The sequence below is a fragment of the Aythya ferina genome (genome assembly GCF_964211825.1).
Source record: "Aythya ferina genome assembly, chromosome: 15".
NCBI lineage: Eukaryota > Metazoa > Chordata > Aves > Anseriformes > Anatidae > Aythya > Aythya ferina.
In genome coordinates, this window is record NC_140314.1 from 9,599,365 (window position 1) to 9,623,252 (window position 23,888).

The following is a 23,888-nucleotide window of genomic DNA, read 5'->3' on the forward strand; positions in this document are numbered from 1 at the left end:
ACTGAAGGAAAGAGAAATGTCAAATAAACTTTGGACAAAGGCAGGATCTGCCCCTCTGACTCCTTACACTGGCTGTGCCTAGTTTAGGGTATGTGCTCCTGAAAGCTCTGCTGCCTCTTTCAACTGTGCCTAAATTAGGGCAAGACCCAGGAATAGACTCCTGTTGTCCTCCTTGCCTCCCTTCCCTTCCTGGTTTGCCTGGGCAGGCATAGCATGATAGCAGTGCAGCACAGGGATCTGAGCAGCTCCCCAGGCCAAGCACAACCTCTGTAAGCCAGAACAAATACACACAACCCATCCAAACCGCAATTTGAGCAGCTCTGGGGAGAAACAGCTAAAAACAATACACTGGGCAGCATTTATCTAGCACAATGATCCTCTTCTAAGTAGAGCACAACACCGGTCACACATGCCATTCTTCAAGACAGAAACACTATTACTTTACCTTGTGTAGTCCATGATTGTGTTCAGACGATGTGCTATAGTTAAAACAGTACACTCCTCAAATTGAGACTTGATCGTTGACTGTATGAGGTTATCTGTCTCGAGATCAACAGCAGCTGTGGCTTCATCCAGAACAAGGATTTTGGACTTCCTGAGCAGAGCTCTTGCCAGGCACACCAGCTGGCGCTGTCCCACACTACATAGATGGGATGGGAGGGTGGAGGAAAAGAAGTCAGAACAAGTTTGCAATATTCGTGTCGAAGCCCAGCAATTCCTGTAAGAACTCCTCTGTACTATATGTGCCAAGAATGCAGCAAAATAGACAAGGTTCTTACTGCTTCACTACAAGGCATGTAACAGCATCTTAACTACAACAGCTCCCTCATAATGAAGTCTAGAGAATGTAATAAAAGAGTACGTTACAAATGGTTTCAGCATAACTGCATTCCTGAATCAATGCAATGTTGAGGACTGGACTTCAAATGGTTTCTGCAGATTGATCACATAATCCTGTTACAGTGCAAAAAGCAAGCTAACAACTCCCACGGAAAAGTTGCATCTATTGGGCACGAGCCATCCTAAGTTCAGAGCATCTGCTATAAATAGCAGGCTGCTGCTACTAAAATCCATTCCATGACTGTCCAAGCTGGGAAGTCCAACATCACAGCATTTTCTGAGTATTTCTTAAATTAAATTCTCAAACTTGAGAGCTTAAAGCCTGTTCAATAAAGCCTAATTGTTTGGTTGCCTGGTCACACATTAAGAATTTCCCAGCTCCTCCCCAAATTCTCATACACGGAAAAAATAAACAATAACCAAACACCACCAAAAAAATAAATAAAAAGACTGTTATTGGTAGCATCTAGCTACATATTGATAAAGCAAACTGTAAGCTTTCTAGAAGTAGAAAGTCTAACTGCAGAAGGGAGGGCGCACACACACCTCTCAACTCCTGTTTAGCTCATAAGGCAATTTTCACAAGCACTGTTTCTTTGACGTACCTGAGGTTCTCTCCACCTTCAGCACATTCATGATTAAGTTTATCAGGCAGGGCTGATACAAAATTTTTCAGGTGAGCCAATTCCAAAGACCTCCAAATGTCTTCGTCAGAGTGTTGGTCAAAAGGATCAAGGTTCATACGCAGTGAGCCAGAAAATAATATTGGATCCTGGTCATAAAAAGAGGTAATCGACAATCCACACAGATCATGGCAAGTGCTCCAAAAATACTTCTTAGATAGTGAAAGGAAAACAACATGTACAGCTGCAGTTGCACATAAGCCCATCTACTGAATTTAGAAGACAGACCTCATTTTTTCCAGAAACAGCAATATATTCATCCTCATCCTTATTCCTTGTGTCTGTTAGGGGTCTGACCTGTGCATCCTGCAGATTCTGGCAAACTAAGTTAGTAATTCACAAATCCAGAAGAAAAAAAAAAAATCAGCCAATTTTTTTTTCTTTAAACTGGTCTGCTGATTTAAAGCCTGAGCACTCCCTGTCCAGTCTTCTGTCAGCAGGGACAGTTACATCAACTTTACACCTCCTACGGAATTACACCATCTGTAAATATTTCAAGAAGTCTTTAGCTGCAGTATTAACAAAACGAATTCATTTCTTTCTTGGATATGGACAAGTACTACTTCAGAAACACTTTTGGTCTAGTAGTGCCTGACTAATGCAGAGTAATCAAATGGAGCTTTGCAAAAACACAAAGTTCCCCCACAGATTTCCAAAAGCAGCAGTATGAGAAGTCTTTTGCAGTGCGTTCACTTGTTTTTGTTGGAATGCTGCAAATGTGATTTATATAACCACATTATGGTCCTGTTTTGAATCTGAACAGGAATGTAATAAATGCTATACAGTAATAATAAGAAGACTGGAGTCTGAATGCCCAGTTCTTGTAAAGCCACATGCCCAGATGTTTTGGACTATCAAACCCACAGTTGCTGGACTAGACAGGGATGGTTACATGCACATTTCTGTGAGTGAAAAGTACTGCATACCTCACAAGGTAAATATATTCCCCCCTAGTACACTGCAGAAAGTGAACTTTTACAAAATGAGCTCTGGCAATGGCAGGATTTCACACCTACCTGAGGAATGATGGTGATCTTGAACCGCAAGTCATGGAGTCCTATCTTTGCAATGTTAATTCCATCAATAATAATTTCTCCTTCAGCTGCTTCATTGATCCGAAACAAGCCTAAAGTAAGAGAGGATTTTCCAGCTCCTGTTCTTCCTACTATTCCTATCTGTTGGAAAGAAATAGGAGAACAACTTACTCTAAGGCAGGGTTAAAGCACTTGCAAGAATCTATTTGAAAGAGACATTGTCAAAAGGTTGTTATATAAGTTGGGCTATCAATACCCCAGAATAGTGCAATTAACAGGGGTTGATGAAATGGGAGGGAAAAAAATATCAGTGGATATGCAAAAAAAAAAAAAAAAAAAAAAAAAAAAAAGGCAATCTCAAAATAGCAATCTACTTGCAGAAGTTTTCGATTTTTGCAGAAAGGCAGATGGAACCAGGTAGAGCGGGCCAAAGATTTCCTAACCTTTTTCTTTTTTCATTCGTGTTTCACAGCTATAATTTCTGATATGACCTTTATTTTCTCTTCTTTGGATTTATAGAAAATATACAGCAAAAGCACTCAATTATTTAAATTTTGCTTCCCAAGTAGTCTAAAGTCTTCATCAATTGTTTTCTTTTTTTTATTAAAAAAAATTTTTAAATTGGTACTTTGGTTGGTTCTTTCTTGTCGTCTACATTTTCTATCCGGTCTTGGGGTAGCATGCTGCCCATATTTGTATGTAGAAAACATGCACTCAGAAAAACAAATATCAAGTTGGATACCACAACTAAGCTAGCCTGCTAAGTATAAGTGTCTCTCGACTACTTTTTATACTGTCATGCAAGTTCACACTAGTAGTGTAAGTCAGAGAGTGCACTCAGGACTGAGGTGCGTGCGGGCACACACACACATCTACCACAATCAGTCTGGCCAAATCCATAGGATCTACTCAAGTTCCATTTTTTTCTTGCAGTCTCACCTTACAGCTTCTCCCTCACCAGAGCAGAGCTCCCCATTTTTACTTAGTAGTTTGTTTCCTTGAGGCTAGTAGAAACTTAACCACTCTGCAAGGCGTCAACCTCTTTGCCTATGGCAAACAGATTAGCAAAGCAGTTCAGAAGTTTCTGGGATGGGAACAACAGGTAGCACAGCCTCCTTTCCTTATGAAATGAGACCAAAAGACACTTCATGAACCCACAAAATAAGTATGTTTATCACACGATGTAGGATGTCCCTTAAAAAGAGTAAGAGCCTGCTGCAGCCACCAGTTACAGTGATACTGATTTTAGAGAAACTCTTCTTGCTCTCAAGGACCTAAGAGTGTCCTACAGGAGAGGGTTGGACCCCCCTTTGGCTTATGCATACATACTTCTCAACAGCAGTCATCTGCTACTAATTGAGATTCATTACCTTCTCACCCCCATTTATGGTGACATTTATGTTTTTCAGAACCAAATCCAAGTCTTCCCGGTAGCGTAAACCATAGCCTCGAAACTCAACCTTGCCCTCTTCAGGCCAGGTGCTTGCTGGGGCAGTTTGTTCAATGCTCCACTCAGCCTGAAAAAACAACACAAGCATACCTGATCATTTCCTCCCTCAGCAGGGCATAGGCTCAGAGGACGTAAGGAAAGCAATTAAGAAAAATCCTTTTAGTGTATAACTTGCAAGAGGAACTGTGATAATGATGGGACAAAAAAGGAGAAGGGCTGCCCCAAGGCAGATGAAATGGTGAATGTAGCCACAGGCTTTGCTATCACAAGTGCCACTTGCTAGATAAAGCTGCTTCTTACAAACAGCAGAATCACAGAGGCAGCATGTATTGAGATAACCTGCTTATGCAATACCACCACCACAATAAGGAAAGCATCGGGAAGCCAGGCATGCAACTAGAAGCATTTCAACTGAGACAAAAGGTTTACAGGGTGGTAAAATAAACAGCTGCTGCCTCAGCCTCCCACAAGGGTGGGAGAGAAGAGAGCACACTCCACCGTATTTACTGCCAGTACCAAACAAAGAGGCTTTTAATGACACAAACTACAGTCTACTACCAGACCCTGTTCTAAGAAGGGTCCTCTTAAGGTCTGGCTACAAAAACAGCGATGTAAGTCAGATTCTCTGGAGGCAAGCATGTCAAAGAAGACCAATAGGGAATTGTGTTCTGTAGCCAAAAGGTGCACAACTGCAGATGTAATGACTTGTTAGGTGATTTGAATTAAAACAGAAAATTAAATCCTCTTTACTCCTCCCATTGAGAGCAAAAAGAGAAACACAGAAAAAATTGGTTAATCACTGAAGAAAACAAAACCAGATTTGCACAACTCCACTGCTCAACACGGGGCAGAACAGCAGATTCACTTCCTAAATAACAAGCTGTAAATATCTGGAGTATAAGAGCACCCCCAGTACACCCTTAAGACACAGCCTATCTCTAGAGATCAATGAGAGCACGAAGTTCTATCAAACCCCTCAGCTCAGAGGACAAGCTTTTACAAGCATTAAGGCAACCATTGCTTTCTTACAGACTTGGTCGTAACACCCAGGTAGGCTGCATGCAACCTCATGTCGAATGATACAGCCACATGTCCTAGAAACATCCACCAAGTGCCAGCTGTGGTGGACAACCCACCGTACCTCCTTCTCCATTTCAGCATATTCTTTGACTCTTTCTACAGCAACAATGTTGGTTTCCAGTTCTGATGACATACGAACTAGCCAGTTTAAGTATGCTGTAATCTGCAAGAGAAGAAGTTTAAAAGCAGTTTACACTGAGCATGTTACCTGCAATTAAAAAAAGAATCAAACAAAAAACTCGCACAACCAAAGGACTGCAAGTTCATGGAATGTACAAACACAGATATGATTTTGGTTAATTAGTGCTGGAGAGAAGTCCAAATGCCTTTAACATGCATAGGATGAGTTGTCTTAGTCACACCTCCTCACACATGCAGGGCACAGAAGGAACCTCCCCCATTTTTCCAGATGTTTTTTATTTGTAGGGTTTATTCTCTTTCTGTATTCCTTACGTTAGTTTTCCCTCCGAAGCTTGACCAAGAACTTGGCTTTCTGATGCAGTCTGACAATTCAGAGCTTTTTTTGTTTAACAGTAAAATTACCTGCAGCGAATAGGACACTGAAAGGCCAACCAATCCTGGACTGAGCTTGTTGCGTGCAATCACTGCAAACAATGCTGCAAAGAGAACAATACAGTTCCCCACGTACTCCAGTCGGACAGCCAACCACCTGCAAGACAGAGAAGACATCATGCATCTTACCAGTAACTCATCCACAGAGAATTAGGAATGCAGTCAACCAATGTTGTCACACATCTTGCTTTTTAGTAATATGGCATCTGAGTACTGCCAGTGACATCGCAACTGTAAGGTATTTGGGGTCCTACTCCAGCAGCATGCAAACCTAGAGGCATCCAAAATGAATAAATTCTTTAGGGACATTAATTCCTGTTTTAGTTCAGAAAGCAGATGTGGTTACGTTGGGATCAGTGAGTAAGAGTTTTTATAAATCCTACCCAGAAGGCAGGAACTCTTAGAAAGAACAGAAATTCAGAATCACCCTTAATTCTATCACACAAGTTTAAGCAAAAAGAAACATCCACAACGGCTTCCCTACCCTGGACAAATACACTGACAGCTGATTGGTAAGGCAGACAGGCAATAGCACCATACCCTCGCTTTGTAACTTCCTTTCAATATTTCAACTCCACTATTACCTGTTTGCCACGATGCTTGGATAATAAGCTTTCTGATTTTCATCCACTTTCATGTCATTCTGCTTTATGAAACGTTTCTGCTCCTCAAAGGCTCGAATTACACTGACTCCCAGGAGGGTCTCATTGAAGTGAGAATACACAGGAGAACGACTGACAGACTCAAGGCGTTTGAGCTGGCGAGAAGTAGCCACATAAAATCTCTGCAAGTCAGAATACGAAAATCACGGTTATAGCCACTTTCTTTTTGGAAACTTAAACAGTACAAAACTGAGTCTCTGAATTGTGCCTCATTGCCTTTATGACTTACTAGTGGAGCTTTACAGATTCGCTAATTCAAGAATCAAAGCCATAAATCAGCTCCTTCTCTCACATTTGTACTCCCTCTGCCAGATTCCTAGCAGTAAAGCAGAGTGAAGCAAGCACATCCTGCCTGCATAAGACAGGAGTGAAAAGCTGCCTTTGCTTCTCTTGATTAGTAAACAAGTTTCTGACAAAACAGGCATGAGCAGGAAAGTATATATCATTTTCTGAAGGTCTTCCCAACCCTTTCATTTGGGAGAAAGCTTTAGAAAAGTTCACAGATTTTTCATAAATGGGCTCAAAGCAACAAGATATATGCAGTTTGCCTCAAAATCTAATGGCATTTTATAAAGCCTGCTTAGGTATTAAAGTATTACCTCTTGCACACAGAAGTCATTCTACACTTGACAACAAAAGGAAATGCTCTGCTGCAGTTAATCAGTAAGCCATGCAAAACACCGTCAGTCAAGCATGACAAGTCAAACATACTGAAACCAGACCTATTCCAGAGTGAGAACACAACTGTCTTAAGTAGAGGACATGTAACTGCTGGTCCAGATGACCTTGGCCAAGCCCCTACCTGCACAAACAAGTAGACAAGTCCCAGAGGTGGAATAATGACAGCAGCTATAGGTGTGGCCAGCAAAATGATGATGCAAGCCCCAATGACATTAAACGTTGAGCCCATGAACATCTTGATGATTGGTGGAATAGTGGAGTCAATGGTATCTATCTCCTTAGAGAAACGGTTCACCAGATTTCCACTGGGTGTACGTTCAAAGAAACTCATTGGAGACCTGAGGACATTGTGCAGCAGGTTAAGGTGCAGATGTCGTGAAGCAAATATTCCCCCTATTGACACAACCATCGAGTAGCCAAATACAGCAATACCTGGAACAGAAGACTTGTTTTTAACTGCTCTCATCTATCACACAAAACATTTTCCTTCATTTTGTCATCACGCAGAATTAGCACATATCTAGTACAATAATCCCGAGAATTGGAGTTCACTACCATTAGACTTGGCAATTACTTAAAGTAATTTAAAAACTTTTTCAGTGAAAACAGCACATTTCTCTCATGGAAGTATTTTTCTCCATAAAAAAAAAAAAAGTGGTGTGTAATACAATCAGAGAAAATGCCGGCCTATGCAGCTCAGCAAGACCACAGCAGCATAGCTAAGGCCTCCTGTGATATACTGTCCCTGCAAGCCAGGCAAGCACACTTTTTTGACAGGCCAAAGGGCCATTTCTCAGATCAGATGTTTTGTCGCGTGGCTTATCAGTCTACTTGCAACCACTTTTGTTCTTGTTTTGTATGAATGAAAGAAGAACAAATTCAATAACTAAACAGACTGAATAGTTTTATATGTCAGTTTACCTGTTGTTGGTTTTAACAAGTTATCTGTCTTTCTATGAAATAAAAACTCAGGACTTAGAAAACTGCTGCTGCAGTTCTGGGGATACAAGAGCATTAGAAACGTTCTGAACCAGCTAATAGTACAATAGGTAAACCAGGCAAACCTTGAGAAATTCCCAGTGCTCCATACACTCCCAGTCTGACATTTGTATACTGCTGTGTTCCATTGATAACAGGATCATCTGTCCATAAACTCAGCCAGTAGTTGGAAGCCAGGGAGGCTACATGGTTACACATGAAGAGGAAAATGCTCAAAAAAGAGATAAAGAGTCCAATAGCTTTCATGTAGTCCCAATATACTGTTGCCTTTACCTGAAGACAGAAGGGAGGAAAAATGTGTTTATATATTTATTTATTTACATATTCATTTTGCAGATTAAGTTTCAAAGCCAGCAAGTTCCCTTTTCTTCAACAACTATTTAAAGTTAGCATTCCTGCATCAAGCCAGACAAACATGACAATTACATGCTAGAAAGCCACTGACCTGGAACACAAGTTGCAAGATGTTCTGTGGATATGTGCCAAACCCAGTATCCCTCCAGGGCAGGCACACATCATCTTTCCCTTGTCTTCCAAGGGAAGGAAAGGGAGAGCGCTGCTTGAAGTAACACAGAGCATCTGTGGCAGAGCCAAGAACTTCACTGGGGAGGTTCCAGATTTTGTCTCTCTCTTTTTACCACAAGATTATATATCCTTTAATTAAACCCTTGCTTCATATAGCTTGTATTCTATGATCTATTGTAAAACAGGACTCCAGCAACATTGCTAGGAGGTATAACTACCATTTTCCCAGGAACCACACTCTCCAGTTTCTCAGAAAGCCCTGGGTTACCCTTGGATTAGATACTTGTGTCTACAGTGGAAAATTGGCTTAAATTCAGCTGAGTCAATTCCAGCTCCTTACACTGAAGGATAAATTTCACCAGGTCACCTAATTTGTTACAACTTTGCAACCTCTTTCTAAAAAAGAGCAAACTGCAAGTTTGCCATTTCTTTCAAGCTTTGATGTGGTTAGACTCATCATCTTAAGCTGAGGTTTTGATGTCAACATTCTTTCTGCAAGCAAACCTGGGGCTCTGCTCTGGGACCAGAGACCATAGCAACACTTTCATGAAGTGCTGCACAACAAGCAGAGAGCCCCACAATCCTCTCAGCTCTTTCTCACCCCAACTACATGCTCTTCAGAAGCTTTTTTTTTTTTTTTTCTCCTCACGTGGAGTTTTCTGAAACTGAAAGAGAATGCAGGAAGTGGGAACAGGAGACCTTACCCTCCCGGTCTTTGCTGTGTCAGCCTCCGTCAATTTCCAGGAATTCTTTTCTGCAAGTGGCTTCTGCAGCTCTGCTGTGCTGCTCTGGTGCTGTGACTTCCCAGTCTCTCTGCTATATGTTGAAGAGTTGCTGAGCTGCCTGTTAAAAATACTTATTTTTAGTCTTGGAAAATACAGGCCAAGCGTCTGCTTCACAAATAGACCTCGATAGCCTATGGCTACAAGTCACTAGCTTGCATTAGTCTGGTGATAATCTATCTCCTAATAGCCATCATCTGGAAAGTGATGACCACTGCTTCTGTCCTCCCCCCCCCTCACTGCACGCTCCTAATCCTCCTGGCACTCACTTCTCAAGTACTCATTTCCAGATACAAGCTAACTGGCTAGGCACACAAATAGATCTTGGTTGAACGATCAAACTCCAGAAAGAAAAATGCCATGGTGAACATCAACATCATCATAAACAGTACTGCTGTTAAAATGCTAAAATTTTACCACCACAGGCAACAAAAAAGGCAATTTTACTCCCGGGCACTCATTACCTTCCAGAAATACAGTATTCCTAGAGTGCCAGAAGAATAAGGCATTGGCTGTAAAATGATTTTGGGAAGGTACTGTCCGTGATTGCCTTGGGACTCTCTCAAGCGTAACAGCAGCTGTATTATGTCAGGGTAAAGGCCCACATAGCACTGCTTGCTACCTGTCAGTGGTCAAACCCTTGCAAAGACTACTAAAAGCAGTGTAGACAATACAGTACTCGCCACTTTATGTGAGCCAAATCCATGGTATCTCATAACAATGCAATGGTTTCTGTGCATGGAAAGCTGAGAAGCCTGAGAGTAAGTCACCATGATAAGAGAAAGGAGTGTATTTGTCTTTAGATTAGCTTTATATACCTGGTAAAACCATGCCAAGGTGTTCCGCTCCAGGCTGCGTTAACTGAGTTGCCTTCCACACCAAACCGTGCAAATTCCATGCATATCTAACAAATGCGCTTACAGTGCTCTGAGGTCAGAACACCCAAGACTGGAAGACTTCTTCAACAGCAATTGTCAGTGCCACACTGTGCAGGGGCTGGCATACGAAGCTGCACACAGCAATTGGCTGAGACTAGAAACTTCAAGGTCAGCCAAGAATCACAAGTGTAAACTCTGAAGTACTAAAATGGAGCACGTGTATATTGCAGCTGTAGGTAAATATTTCTTCCAATAAATTAATACTGCTAGGTCATATGGTAGGTGCTCCTCTGCACACCCACAAAGGAGCTCAGGAAGACAATGGCAGGAAAGCAACCTTCTGAATGACTCCCAGGGCCACCACAGGAACCATTGGCCCATCAAAGGCCCATTTACACAAGCTCAGAGGAGCAAAAACGGGTCAGCTATGGGACCATGGACATCCTAGCCATCCCTGTATGCACATATGCAAGACAGCCTGTACCAGCAGCAGGAGCAGGGCTGCAGCCTCAGGGGCTTAGCAAATGGATGGATGGCTGGGATCCAGCAGCAGCTGCTAAGCAAACTGTTTGAGCTCAGCTACTGGAGGGATCCACCTTGTACATATATGTAATACAGTCTGACTTGTGAACCTGCATCCTGCTCAGCCAGAGAGGGGAACTGGATGAGGTCACTGGTGCACTTTCCTTTGTGTGGTTGCTCTAAATGTTTGAGCCGCGTGGCCTGTCATGCATATCCATGCTATGTGTGTGCGTATGCTTGCTAGGAAGGCATCTTCAGCCACACTACTGGCTGCACCTTGAGCCATGGATCAGCACCAACCTCACCCTTTTCAGGCTGCTGTGCGTGGCGTGATAGATTTTCCTCCCACAAATAATATAAATACCAAGTTACTGTTTGTCCATGTCTGAGTAAAAGGACAGAAAATTAAAACAAAACACACACAAAAAAAAAAAAAAAAAGAGAGTGCACACCTATGCATCAACTTTCCAGGGGCTTCATTCACAATCACTCCATTTTCTACAGGCTTTCCTTCCTTTCCAGATGGACTATTTGCATCTAGGGGGGGAAACAAAACAGAAAGTAAATTAAATATGAAAATGGTAGGAAGAGACATAAAGGTTTAATTACAATTGAAAATGGCAGGTGCAGCCCCAGTGTGCAAACAAAGGGGAGAACACAACTGAGTATTTACATATGCTAACAGATAATTGATTAGATGAGCAAATCAGCATAGTTCCACCCCCAACAGGATTAGTTGACAAGACAAGGAATATTTATTTTTCTATTTTGCTACCAAATGTAGGTCAGCAATAACAACTTAACATAATTATGAGAACATACTTGATGTTAAAGCACACAATACCAAGTCACGCTATGACTCATGGTGAAAAAAACACTCCAACCATCTTCTGTTTTGCAAACCACATTGTTAATACTGTTAATTATTTTCATTTCACAAAACAGTAAGACGACACTCTAGCAAATGGAGTGCAGCTATATGAACAGATGGCAGGTGACATTAACTTCGAGCCTTCCTGCAAAACAAGGCAGGAAGCAAGGTACAGAAGTCCCCTGTTTTTAAGCAACCATAGGAATCAGATTCATTTAGGCAGAGATGTTTCTATGAATGTCACTGAAGAAAAACAAGTTTTTTTACCCCATTTGTAACAAGATGTAGAACACACATCAAATTGCTTAACACTTCACAAAACCTGTCACCCTGAATTATTAAGCTTTCTCTTACAAATTCAGTTCAGTGTAATACATTGTCACGAACAAAATTCCTAGGTTTGAGTTATGTCATCACTTCCTAACACTAACAATGACAAAAAGGGAAAGCTTCAATGACTTAGTTCTTATTTTTAATTATATGAATAAGACCAAACAAATACGAGACTGTTATTTGAAGCACTTGATACATTTTCTTCTGAAGGGCTCTCATATGGGAACAGCAAGGATTCCAGCGTCACTGAAGCTCTAAACCCACATGAACAAAAGCAAAACCACAAGTAAACTTTCCTCCTTTAACAGTTCTTACATTTGATTCCTTCTTGCAGGCTACAAAGGTTTCACGCTTATACTGCATTTACCTCTTTTGAGAGAAAGGTACTAAAGATTGCCATAGTAAATCTGGTGCATGCACCTAAGGTGTAACAGGTGCATAGGGAACAGTGATAGTGTGTGAATACCCATACAAGAACAAAAGGAACCTCCAGGGATCGATCCTGAGTGCTCCCTCTCGGGGTACACTCACTACACTCCTAAATCCAGAGGGGGAGATGCACCTTTAAAGGTTATTCAAAGCTTGCTCGTGAAAGTAACATAAAGATACACTGCTAGCATCAGTTATCGACAAATTGACGCTCCAGTTATTGTAGTAGCATAGAAATGAGCAACATGCAACCCAAGCCAATGCCTTATGTTATGTAGCTCAAGTTCTAATGACGACTCAATCTCTTCTGTAAAGTTCAGCTACTTGCATTGCTCCACTACAAGCACTAGTAAAAACCCAAGGCAAAAAAGTAGTTACCTGTCTCCAGAGGTTGAATCGTTCCTTCTAACGAAGGATCTGAGTCTAAAAGCATAATAATTAACTTTTTCCAGAACACACACAACCAGTTTTCAACCTTTACAAGCACAAATGCATAAAAGTAGCATGGCCTAAACCACAAAGACATACAGAAGCACAAGGCAGGATCAAATTTACTGAAATGGATCTCCTTTTAATCCCACCTCTTGCATTAAACCATAAAAAGGCAACTTTGAGGAAAAAAAATCACCATGTGGCTGCAAGTGACAGATCACAAAACTTCCTTCAAGACACGCATTAATGGGGGGTTAGAAAGTGTTCTGCTACTGTCTTGCTTTAGGTACAGAACTGCTGTGAGAGGAGACCTGTGGCAGCAAAGACTTCCTTAGTCCCACCTACTGTGTAGTTACCAATCGCCACCCCACAAGGGCAGATTAGTAAGGACCAGGGGGATACTCCCCTCTTCCAAGCTTCTACTAGCACTCATCTTCAATCAGCATTTTCTTCTGCCATCTGGAGACTGCAAAGCTTTTACCTTATGAAAGAGAAGAGCTGCATTTTGCTAGCAGATGAATTAAGAGGAAGGGAGGTTATTTCCTGAGCCAGGCAGGTGCTTCCCAAATGACCACTGGGGTCGACTCCCCAGCATTTGGAACTTCTCACTATTTAACTCTTGCCTTGCATGGAGTTAAAATGTAGAGAAGCGGTCAAAAAGGAGAGAAGCACCTAGCCCTACCTAAGGGCACTGGAAGAAGCTATCCTAACTACCAATTGTAGTGCTGTTGAGCCCAACTCAGCTTTACGCTGTTATAAAGAGGCTCAGCCCCAAAATACAGGTGTGCTGGGCTTTACTGGGAGACAGTACTGATCACGAAGGTGTAACGCTTTCCTTTGCTGATGCGAAACCCCAGCCCATAATGCAAAAGTGGCCATGTTTATTATGAAACACACACTACTACCTCGTTTATAATACAAAAATAATGAACAAGGAAGCTATCTTCTTTTCAAACTTAGCACTTTTTACATTATTTCTCAATTGCAGCTGTAAGGGGGAAAACAGACAATTTTACAGAAGCCAAACAAGGCTCTGTCAATCAGATTCATGTTTTCCACTGCTCAGATTTCAACTTTGCGCTAGGCAACAGCTGGAACTCGGGGAATCAAGTCCACAAAATGTAAGGGGAAAAAAAAAAAAAAAAAAAAGACTTTCAAATTGAATGCCTACAAGTGACAGATCAAAAAAGTTCCTTTCGAAATATACAAGACCTAAGCCCTACAGGCCAGACCCTTAACAGTTCTCAGAGTACTTTTACTCCCCTTTCTCTCCACACTGAAGCCAAGTCAGCCTGTTGTACTGACAATCCTAATATAAAAACTGAGCTGAGAGTCACAGAGCCAAATGCTGGGGAGACAGCCTAAACCCACATTGCTCTCTATCAAGTACAACCTACAGATTGCAATGCAGATTTAGATTTAATTGTGCTGTACACTTCATCTTTCAGGCACTGTAGTTAAGACCAAAGGTAAACCACAGTTCAAATATTTCAACCATAGTTCAAATACATAGTTTCAAATATTTCAACCTTGTGGGCTGGTTCTGCTAAGTTTTATCACTTTTACTCCCCACAAACATGTTAAAAATAACTCCAGGCTTTGCAAGAACAAACTGAAGTTTATGGTGAAGCCATCTGGAAAAAACAGCAAAATCCCTATCCCTGTGCTCCTTAAAACAAAAGGCTGCATCCAGTACTTCAGTTCCTATGGGAGCTGAGGGATGGATGGTCATAAGACAGGTAGTCCTAAAGCACCCATTTGCTTTTCCTGTTTTGCAGGAAGAGCTGTCAGCCTGGAAGGGGCAGGCGTGCTCACAGCAGGCAGGGGCAGGCTACAACTCCACACAACCCACACTGCCAAGAATAGCACTGGCATCACCAAGTCAGCCACACTAAATCCAGAGAATGGAACAACTGCTAAAAGCAAGATGAATTTACGTGCTTTTTTGTGCAAATACACTTACAGATAGTTCCAGTTGCTTTGGAGAAGATTACACTCTGTAGACACAGCAAGGCATCTATTTCTTTTATTCACAGGTGAATGCAGCAGTGCTCCACGCTGCATCCCCTGTTGCTGCCATTGCCTTCTGCATCAAGGGGGAAGAAGGGGCAGCTCACCTCCCCAATCATCCTGCAGACTCGGGTGGGGCAACTTTCCAGAATGAGCGTTCTCCCATGCACAGAAAAAACACTGAGTCTGAGGATGGGAGAGAAGCAGGTAATCCTCAGGAATCCCCAAGGGAGAAAAGAGCTGGGAGGTAACAGGGAGAGGGCTCACAGCCCGAACTCAGAGGCCTGGGAGAACAAAAGGTTTTCCCCAGCCTTGCAGAAAGCAGGATGTATTCCTGCCAGAAAGCACCAACCCATAGTTTTCTGTTTAGCTCCAGCAGTGTTTGTAGGCTGCCAAGATGTAGCGTCAGAGACAGCCTCCTGTGTTCTTGTGGTCCCCCCCTCTTTAAAACGGGCATGCAGCTCCTCTCCAGCTAGCTCTGACTGGCTCCCATCACAGCTTGTTCTGCATTTATCCAACAAACTGTGTTTTTAAATAATATTTAGCAGTCTTTTATATATCTGATAAATATTATGCCTGTGAGCCAGACAAATAACACCCTATTTTTCACTTTTTACCATTGGCAGAAGATCACTCAACCAAAACTGAGAAATAAGTTTGCTGTGATATGACAATTCTTTCTGAATCACCAGGGTCATATTGAAGTGCCTTGTGTTAGACAACTGCAGACAAGTGTAGCAGAAGATAAAGCGCTGGCTCGCTTTCCAAGAGAAGATTTGGTAAAGCAATGGGAAAGGAAAATAACTTCATTGAATGCGAAGACTTCAACAAGTAGCATGTACTTGGAAAGAGGAGTAAAAGAGGCTACAAGAACAAGGCTATTAAAGGAGGGAAATGGTTGTGGCTTAACCGGCAGGCAGCTAAGCACCACAGGTTGCTCACTCCACACCTCTGCAGTGGGATGGAAGAGAGAATTGGCAAAAAGAGAAGGAAAAAAAAAAAAAAAAGTAAAATTACAAGAACTCGGGGGTTGAGATAAAAACAATTTAGTAAGAAAGAAATGAAGTGGACAAAACAAGTGATGCACAATGCAATTGCTCACCACCAGCAAACTGATGCCGAGCCAGTCCCTGAGCAGCAGCAGCCGGATTTTGCTTCCAAAATCTCTTCCCATAATACTCCTCACAGTGGGAGACCTCAGCCATAGAGCAATAATTGCTGCTCACAGACAATGCCCACCCAAACCAGCATCCCAACTTGTGAAGTGACATCTGACACATACCAAGTGACCTTTCCGAGATGAAGGCTAGCCTACAGCAGGGCATCCTGACCTTGAGCTCAACACCACCCTCACATCAAACCCCCTGTTGGGGAGCAGCATGTGTGCAAGGAAGCCCTGCACATCCAGGAGAGACTGCTCATTCACGGCCTCCAAGTGCAGTCTCTGTTGCCAGCCTGGATAGAAGAGGACAGCCTCAGAGAATAAAGCAGACCATCACAGCCCTCACACCGTGCACTTTTACACCACGATCTAGAGCAGCTCCTTGCCGAAGGCAGCCATCCATCACCTCTTTAGTGCTTCACAGCTCAATTTGGCACTACTTCTGTTGTCTCCTGTGGCAAGCATTTGAGGAGTACAATTAAAAATTGCCACTGCTTTCCCCTCTAGAGAATGGGTAGGAACCAAGGGTTTTCCAAAAGGAAGGAGAAGGTGAAAAGTGGGTTCAGTCTCTTTCTGGAAAGCCTGCTCTTCAGCATCCAGCAACAGGTATTTGCTAGCAAACTGGCCTCAAGCACATACCAACAACTACACCCCAGCCAGCACTATACAAACACCCTTGCAAACACCCTTCACACTTCCGCATTCACATGTGGAAGATATCAGAAAACCACAACAGGCAAGCCACTGAAGAGAACAAGCTGAAGGCAGCTAAGTTCCTCTATTAAAATCCACATCTATCCGCAGGAGGAAAAAAAAAATCCTACCCCAGTACAGCCTTACAGCTGTTTGAAAAGCAGAAGCAAGAGTCAGGGGTGTCAGCAAAAAAAAAAAAAAAAAAAAAAAGAGCTGCTTCATCCTCTTCCCCATCCCCAAAGCAATTATCTGTATAAAAAATCAGAGGGAAATGTGTATAAACCCCTGCTTGACCTCACAACCACTTAATTTTGCTACAACATGAATTTCACTACAGAACTGCTCCACATTTAAGAAAGAATGTGCATTCACCTCGCAACCTTCAATGCCCTCTAAAAACACCTAAATCTATAGGTTTCTAGAGGTTTATCACAAGAAATAGCAGCTTCCTTTAACCTTCCTTCCATGACCAGTACAATCAGTGTTTTCCCTTTACCATGACTCCCTTAACATGCCACTTATCAGCTTATCCAAAAGAGGATCTATTTGCAAGCTTACCGCTGTTCTCCATGCTTTGTTCAGCATTAGCGTACGTACGAAGAAACTCCGCAAAAGCTCCATCTTGCTTCAGCAGCTCCTGGTAAGAACCCATCTCAGAGATTTCTCCATCACTCATTACCAGAATTGTATCCATTTGGGGCAGATAGTTGACTGCATGGGTTACCAAAACCCGTGTCTAAATAGTAAAAGAAAAAAAAAAAAAAAGTTATTCTAGTATCTCAAACTGGTAAATAAAATGGTTAAACTTCTGTCCTCGCAGCTTGAATGCTGGGCACAATACAGTAATAACTATGGACTCACTTGGAGCATTTTTAAGAAAAATGACTGCTCTTGTCTTTTGACTTATCTTTCATTCAGTTTTGATTAAAGAAACCAAATTATATTATACAATAACACTGTTTTCATAATAAAAGTCCTTAAAAAAAAAGTCAGGAGAATCTTTTAATTTTTCTGATTTTTAATACCGAAGTCTGAAGATTGAACTTGACAAAGTTGGAATCATTTCAATTCAGCAAAGAAAAACAAATCATTCCCCAGAGACTAGGTGTTATATTATTACGTACTTTATTTTTCAGGATTCCTTTTGGTCCAATAACTTTTTCAAAAATATGTTTCCCAACATGCGCATCAACAGCTGATAGAGGATCATCAAATAAATAGACATCTGCGTTACAGTAAACTGCCCGAGCAAGACTGACTCTCTGTTTCTGTCCTCCAGACAAATTGACACCCTGGGGAAACAAGACAATAAGATCCTTTATTTACAGCTAAAAAGAGATGCCTTACTGTAGTTTGTGAAAGAAAAAAAGTCATGGGAGATTTATGCAAATCAGAAAAATTTCACCATTGTCTGAAACAGATCTGTATCACAAACTATTTACTAATGTAGCATGAACAATCACAGTTAAAATTCCCTCTTACAAAGGAGCACATCTCTAAGTTATTGCTGTCAATGAGGGTGTAGAAAAAAAAAAAAAAAAAGTATTGTTTACTAGTCTTGCAAGGAATTAACCCAGACCAGACACCTAATTCTGTACATTCTGAGGCTACTTTTCTTCTTGGTCATATTTCTGCAGGGCTGCCTCTGATCTTACGAAAAAAAAAAAAAAAAAAAAAAAAAAAAAAACTATAAAACACCACACTCTAAGAGCAGCCTACAATTTGGTTGGCCTGCTGACCGCCCAAGTTTCCTGTAAGGAAAATAAAAGCTGCTCTCTTGCCTCACTCTGGACCTGGGGCTGTCGGTAGGCAGCTATACCCCATGGAGAACCAGTCAGCAGGCACAGCACATGTCCCTGCATATCCCTTCCTATCCTCTGCAGAGCATCAGCTTAGCAGAATGCCAAGCAGGTTACATACACATACAGGCTGCTGGCCACGTGTTTAGGGGACACCAGGTCCTGCTTGCACACCAGAGCACTGAATCATTTAGCAAGTTTCTAAATCCCACACTGCGCATTTGTGCAACCAAGGGCCACCTTGGGTATTGCTTCATTTAAAACGATGACACAAAACAAACAAAAACAAACAAAAAGCCACCCCACTCGAAGTGTTAAGAAGATTCTTCTCTTCCTGCTTACGTATATTTTTATGCTCTATGACCATGACAACTCAGAGCTTTTTAAAAACAAGCATTGTAAGATGCTTTTACTTTTCTAATTAAGAAAAAGTTTCCTCCCCTTGGAGTATTAAAGACAAAAAAAACAGACTGTTCAAGTTTTCCTGTTACTCTAGAGGATTTCTATTCTGTATGCTTTCAATTCAACACAACTTTAAGAGAAAGTAGGACAGAAGTCACAAGGCCTTATCTACAGGCAATAACACTGTTGTGGTAGAGCAGGTACTTAAATACCTTTTCTCCGATTTCTGTTCTGTCTCCTGTAGGAAGAATCTCTATATCAGGCAGGAGTGCACAAGCCTCAATCACACGCTTGTACCGGCTCTCATTCATCTCTCTCCCAAAAATAATATTATCTTTCAGAGTCGCATTTTGGACCCAGGCTTGCTGAGGAACATAGGCTACTGAGCCCTGCAAGGAAAAAAAAAAAAATCCTTATTCAGTACTTCAGACTAAAAGCCTGCATGAAGTCAAAGCACAGCAGGGCTTTGTGAGGCTGGCAGTCCTCATTAATTCACAAATTGCCTGTGGTCATTATGGAGCCACACAGGCAAAGTGTGTGCTCTTGGGGTGGTGCCTCCTCCAACATATTTTTGTAATCCCCTCTACATGTGAACGTAACAAAGTGCATTGGTGGAAAATAAAAGACTTCAAATAAAACATGATTCTCTAACAGACTTAGAGGAAATGTTTGTTTAGACAATATTCACACAATTATTGAATGTCAGAAATTATTATGGCTTTGTTCTTTCATACAGTTATAAATTCTGTTCACTGTGAAACAATTTAATCTGGAATGCAGAAGAGATTAACAATGGCGTCCCTGCCAAGAGATTTCTACTGAAAGCAGGGAAAGATGTTCTTATACAAAAAGTCACTTCAAAGGAAGAGACTCAGCTGCTGCGAAGTATTTTGCTTTGAAGAATGGTTTGGCCTTCTGTCTGTACTGATAAACAGTGATTCATTTCTCGCTTTAGTTTTTCCAGAGCAATTTTGGAGATGACCAAATGTGCATTTTTTTTTTAATGTAACATTTATTTGTTTTGCTCTCAAAAAACATCTCTACCCATGTTTGTAACCTTATCCAACAACTCTCTGATGTCTAAGAAGGTATGAATTAATACTGCTCCTCCTCATGCTGGAGTATGTGTAATAGTCTCCCTCCCATACCTGGCTGCCAGCAAGACTCAACAGAATAATCATCTTTGAGACTTCTATCACTGTACATATTTGGCTAAATCTGAAACTGCCAGATTTAGAGGCTGTTGGATCAACTCTTAACAGAGAGAATGTAGGGTAAGGCATAAACATAGTGGCTAGGAAATCAGGCTATAAGTGCATTCCTTTGAAAGGCTCTCTTCCCCTCTTCACATCATTTGCAAGTCTAGAATCCTTTTGGCAATACCCACAAGTAGCAGAATTATTCAGACATCACACCTTAACAACCACATGGCCTTCCTTTTTGTCCATCTCCCCCAGTAATGCAGACAGCAATGAAGACTTTCCACAGCCAACTTGGCCAACAACAGCTATCAGGGAGCCTTCAGGAACAGTGAAGTTGATGCTGAAATTAAAGTGTACATAATTCAGCCTTGCTTGCTGGCACACCCCAGTAGTTAAACAATCATTGAACAGCCCATATAAAGCCAGATGCAATGCAAAAACCCACTGCAAATGCTGACACAGCACATGAACTTAAACTACTTGAAAATGCAAACCTTTCTTTCAGAACGCACATAGCTCTTCTTATACTTAGGACATAGCATCTTGATATGTGATAGTCAACAAGAAAAAAAAATAGTCACTTCAAATATTTCTCTTAAATTTTCCGTAAGCAGAAATGTAAATACAAATGGATGTTCCCCAAATAGCACCCTTGCCTGAAAGGACATGCAATTTAAAACCCAAGATCAGCCAAAATGAAGGAAGTGGGTGGAACACTGGGAAGACAGGGCTGGTAGCTCTATCACTCCTGTTACTTTGGTGGTCACACTACGTACAATGTTCTTCACTGGTTTTCTCCAGCAAAGGAATCAAGGATTGCTACAGTTCAGAGAGGACAGGATTTTTAAAGGTAGGCTCTGAGGACATAGTGCAGATGTAAGGGAGTAGGGATAATTAAGAGGGGACAATCTAATTGCATCCTCTAGATGGAGCTCATCCCATCTGCAGCCTCTAGCAAGAGCTTGAAATCTCTAAAGCTTTCTCTCCTCCCATTATACCTCTTGCTAGCCCCCTTTGCATTTCAAACTCAACATTGCCAACTCCTCTAGTTCATGAAGTCCCTGCTTAAAATACAGTATATTACATATATATAAAAACACACATATATAACATTAAATATAGATGTTATTTGTTTTCCTGTTCCTTTAAGGAAAAAAACTCTTCTGCATATAGACTTTCTAATTTAAATACAGATAGCCTATGATTCAGCACAAATACAGAGTAAAACAAAGAGTACCAATTCTTACCTATTCAGTGAAGGAGGATCATTTCTGGACCAGCTAAATGTTGCATTCTTTACAATAATACTTCCTTCTGCTGATGAACAGAAAAAGTGTATTTACACAAGTGTCAAAGCAAGCAACTAAACTGTACACTCTGAATCATGCCACAGAAGTAAATCTAAGTACACAGAAGCAGAGGTATAAAGCTACCTTTGTAGCAGAAAAATAACCTGCTGCTTACCAGAAGCTTGTGTTCTATCAGTCAAAGCAGAAAAGTAAGCATGGTAAGAATGGTAAGTCTAACCTCAGCAGAGAGTCTGAAGTTACACATCTTTAGTAACCAGGAAGTACATGAATGCCAGCTGTAAGATCCTGATTAATTCAGCCATCTCCTTTACCTAGCAACTCTGCTGCAGTACTTCAAAGTCAGTTCAAGAAAACAAAGCAGCCTCAACCTGACTTGTGCTTCAAGGGGAAGATCAGCTCAACTGATGCTTCTATGCAGAAAGCAGAATTACCACGATATAGGGGAAAAGAAGTCAAACTACCAAATAAAATAACTTTGACCAAAACCACTGTTGAGGGAGTTAGAACAATTTAGGTTCGAATAGACTTTTTAAGATCATCTAGTTCCAGCCACCCTGCCAACGGACAGGGATACATTCTGCTAGATCAGGTTGTTCAAAGTCCCATCCAGCCTGGCCTTGAACACTTCCAGGGAGTGTTCATCCACTACCTCTCTGGGCAATTTTTTTTTCCCCACTTAGAGCAAGTCCAGAGGGTCCAGAAGGCAAGAAATACTTACGCTAGACATAAGTTTGAGTCAATACAAATACAACCCATCATGGATAGAATTTATTTTAAAAATCCATTAAACCCTATCTAAAGATTTGTGAGTGAGGTATAGTACTGGTTATCACCTGAGAAAGGGGAGGAGATATTCCCAGAAGGAAGATGAGAAAAAAAATACATCAGATGACTGCTTACAGGAAAACCAAGCGTCTGAAGTCATAGGTCAGCTAACCACGAGAGGAAGGACTGGGGATTTCACTATCTTTGTAATAAGGAAGGAAAAAAAAACGTTTAGAAGTGACTGACATCGTTAAATCAAGGTTTGTCTTGCAAGACAAAAGAGTGTTGGCTTTTCAGTAGGCCTGCCTTTACACTCATCTCTGTCCAACAGCCCTACATAACCACAGCAGCAGTACTAGATGTAGTACAGCTCGGAGTAATGCTCTCTGCACAAAATAAAGTGGAGGCATTTGCCAGAACTGGAACTTATCCTTTCTCTTTCAAAGGTGCTGAAGTGGCATACAATTGCTTTATCTCAAGAATGGTGGGTTTGGGGACAGTGTTAATTCTCATCCTCTTAACTTTCAAATGGGTATATTTGAAACTGTCCAACAAGTCATTTATTCAATTTTACAGCCCCCCCCTCCCGTTTTGCTTTCTGGCTGAAATCAGTGAAATCCAGCAAGATACAGTACATTTGTTACAGAAAAGCAGAAGAAATACTGCAGAGCCACCCAAAATCTGCACAAATTTTTCCAACAGTACTGAAACTCACCGTCTGTGGTGGGACGCCTGATTATGCTGTCTGGATCTAACTCTTCATGTGACAGAAACACCCTAAGGCGCTTCAAGGACACACTGGCCTACATGGAAAAGAGATGCAAAACTCTCTTATATTCTGTTCATTATAGTTAAGAGTGGTGTTTTACACCATGTATACATTTCATCATTTTTACACATCCCTCCTTAAAACCACTGTATTTTTTCTTGGTCAGGCAATAAGCTTGCATTTCCCAGACCACAAGAAATATGACTGATATCAGGAACACTCGCTACTACTGTACCTCAGATTGAGGATTTTGCTTTTATAGCATTCACTACACAAGAAATGCAAAGCTCCTTTACTGTGGTTACTGAATTTCACCAGAGGACTTTCTCTAAGCACAGAAACGTAATCTTTCCAACCAATGACTATTTCTGCACAGAAAAACTTGTTAATAACTGAAATCTTACTTCTACTATGCTGCTGATAACCATAGGAAGCATGTTCAGTGGAAACCTGAGGATGTTGAATAAAGCTAGGGATACAAATGCCTTCTGAGCATCCAAGACGTTGTTCTTGTCTATTTTGACATACACAGCAAACGTGGACAAGGCAACCTGAAACACAAAGTGTAATGGTTACAGCAAGGGTTACTTTTTTTTAAGCCACTAACTCAAGAAACATACAGTGACAACCAGAATCAGAGATCTGCAAATCAAGGAAAGAGCAATGCTTTGATAAATTTCTTGTTCCTGGTAACGCTTTTTGCTAAACAAACATTTGATTTCAATGTATTGTTGTAAAAGAAGTTGATGGTGCCTCTTGGAAAACTTCTGAGAAGGTGCCAAGCGTTCACTTTCTTCACACAGCAAAGGTGAAGCCACAAATGACCTAGTGCTTGTGGTCACCCTGCAGAAGGGAAGGAAAGGAACTATTGCTAGCCTTTGTTTCATTTCATTCAGAAAGAAGTCACTCCCCTTTGTACCAGACACTAGGACCGATCACACCTGTATACTGAAAAATAACCCAATGCTAGCTCATTTTATATTTTGTAGGGACTACCACAAC

At 41.4% G+C, this 23,888-nt stretch overlaps 1 protein-coding gene across 4 annotated transcripts in view; it reads right to left on the reverse strand.

Annotated features, from left to right (window-relative positions):
- The window catches only part of LOC311445065 (multidrug resistance-associated protein 1), a 57,708-nt gene that overhangs the window by 2,397 nt on the left and 31,423 nt on the right, over positions 1-23,888 (reverse strand). For 3 of the 4 annotated variants that reach the window (XM_084536753.1, XM_084536756.1, XM_084536755.1), the window contains 18 exons: positions 23,291-23,437; positions 22,833-22,920; positions 21,290-21,359; positions 20,256-20,382; positions 19,053-19,229; positions 17,764-17,931; positions 17,198-17,375; positions 11,162-11,246; positions 9,232-9,370; positions 8,068-8,275; positions 7,125-7,435; positions 6,245-6,444; positions 5,631-5,757; positions 5,149-5,250; positions 3,928-4,074; positions 2,540-2,698; positions 1,446-1,612; positions 446-640 (listed from right to left, as the gene is read on the reverse strand). In XM_084536753.1, coding sequence (XP_084392879.1) covers positions 446-640; positions 1,446-1,612; positions 2,540-2,698; positions 3,928-4,074; positions 5,149-5,250; positions 5,631-5,757; positions 6,245-6,444; positions 7,125-7,435; positions 8,068-8,275; positions 9,232-9,370; positions 11,162-11,246; positions 17,198-17,375; positions 17,764-17,931; positions 19,053-19,229; positions 20,256-20,382; positions 21,290-21,359; positions 22,833-22,920; positions 23,291-23,437 — 2,795 coding nt within the window. The remainder of the gene's footprint in view (positions 1-445; positions 641-1,445; positions 1,613-2,539; positions 2,699-3,927; positions 4,075-5,148; positions 5,251-5,630; positions 5,758-6,244; positions 6,445-7,124; positions 7,436-8,067; positions 8,276-9,231; positions 9,371-11,161; positions 11,247-17,197; positions 17,376-17,763; positions 17,932-19,052; positions 19,230-20,255; positions 20,383-21,289; positions 21,360-22,832; positions 22,921-23,290; positions 23,438-23,888) is intronic. The other variant, XM_084536754.1, reaches the window with a different exon arrangement.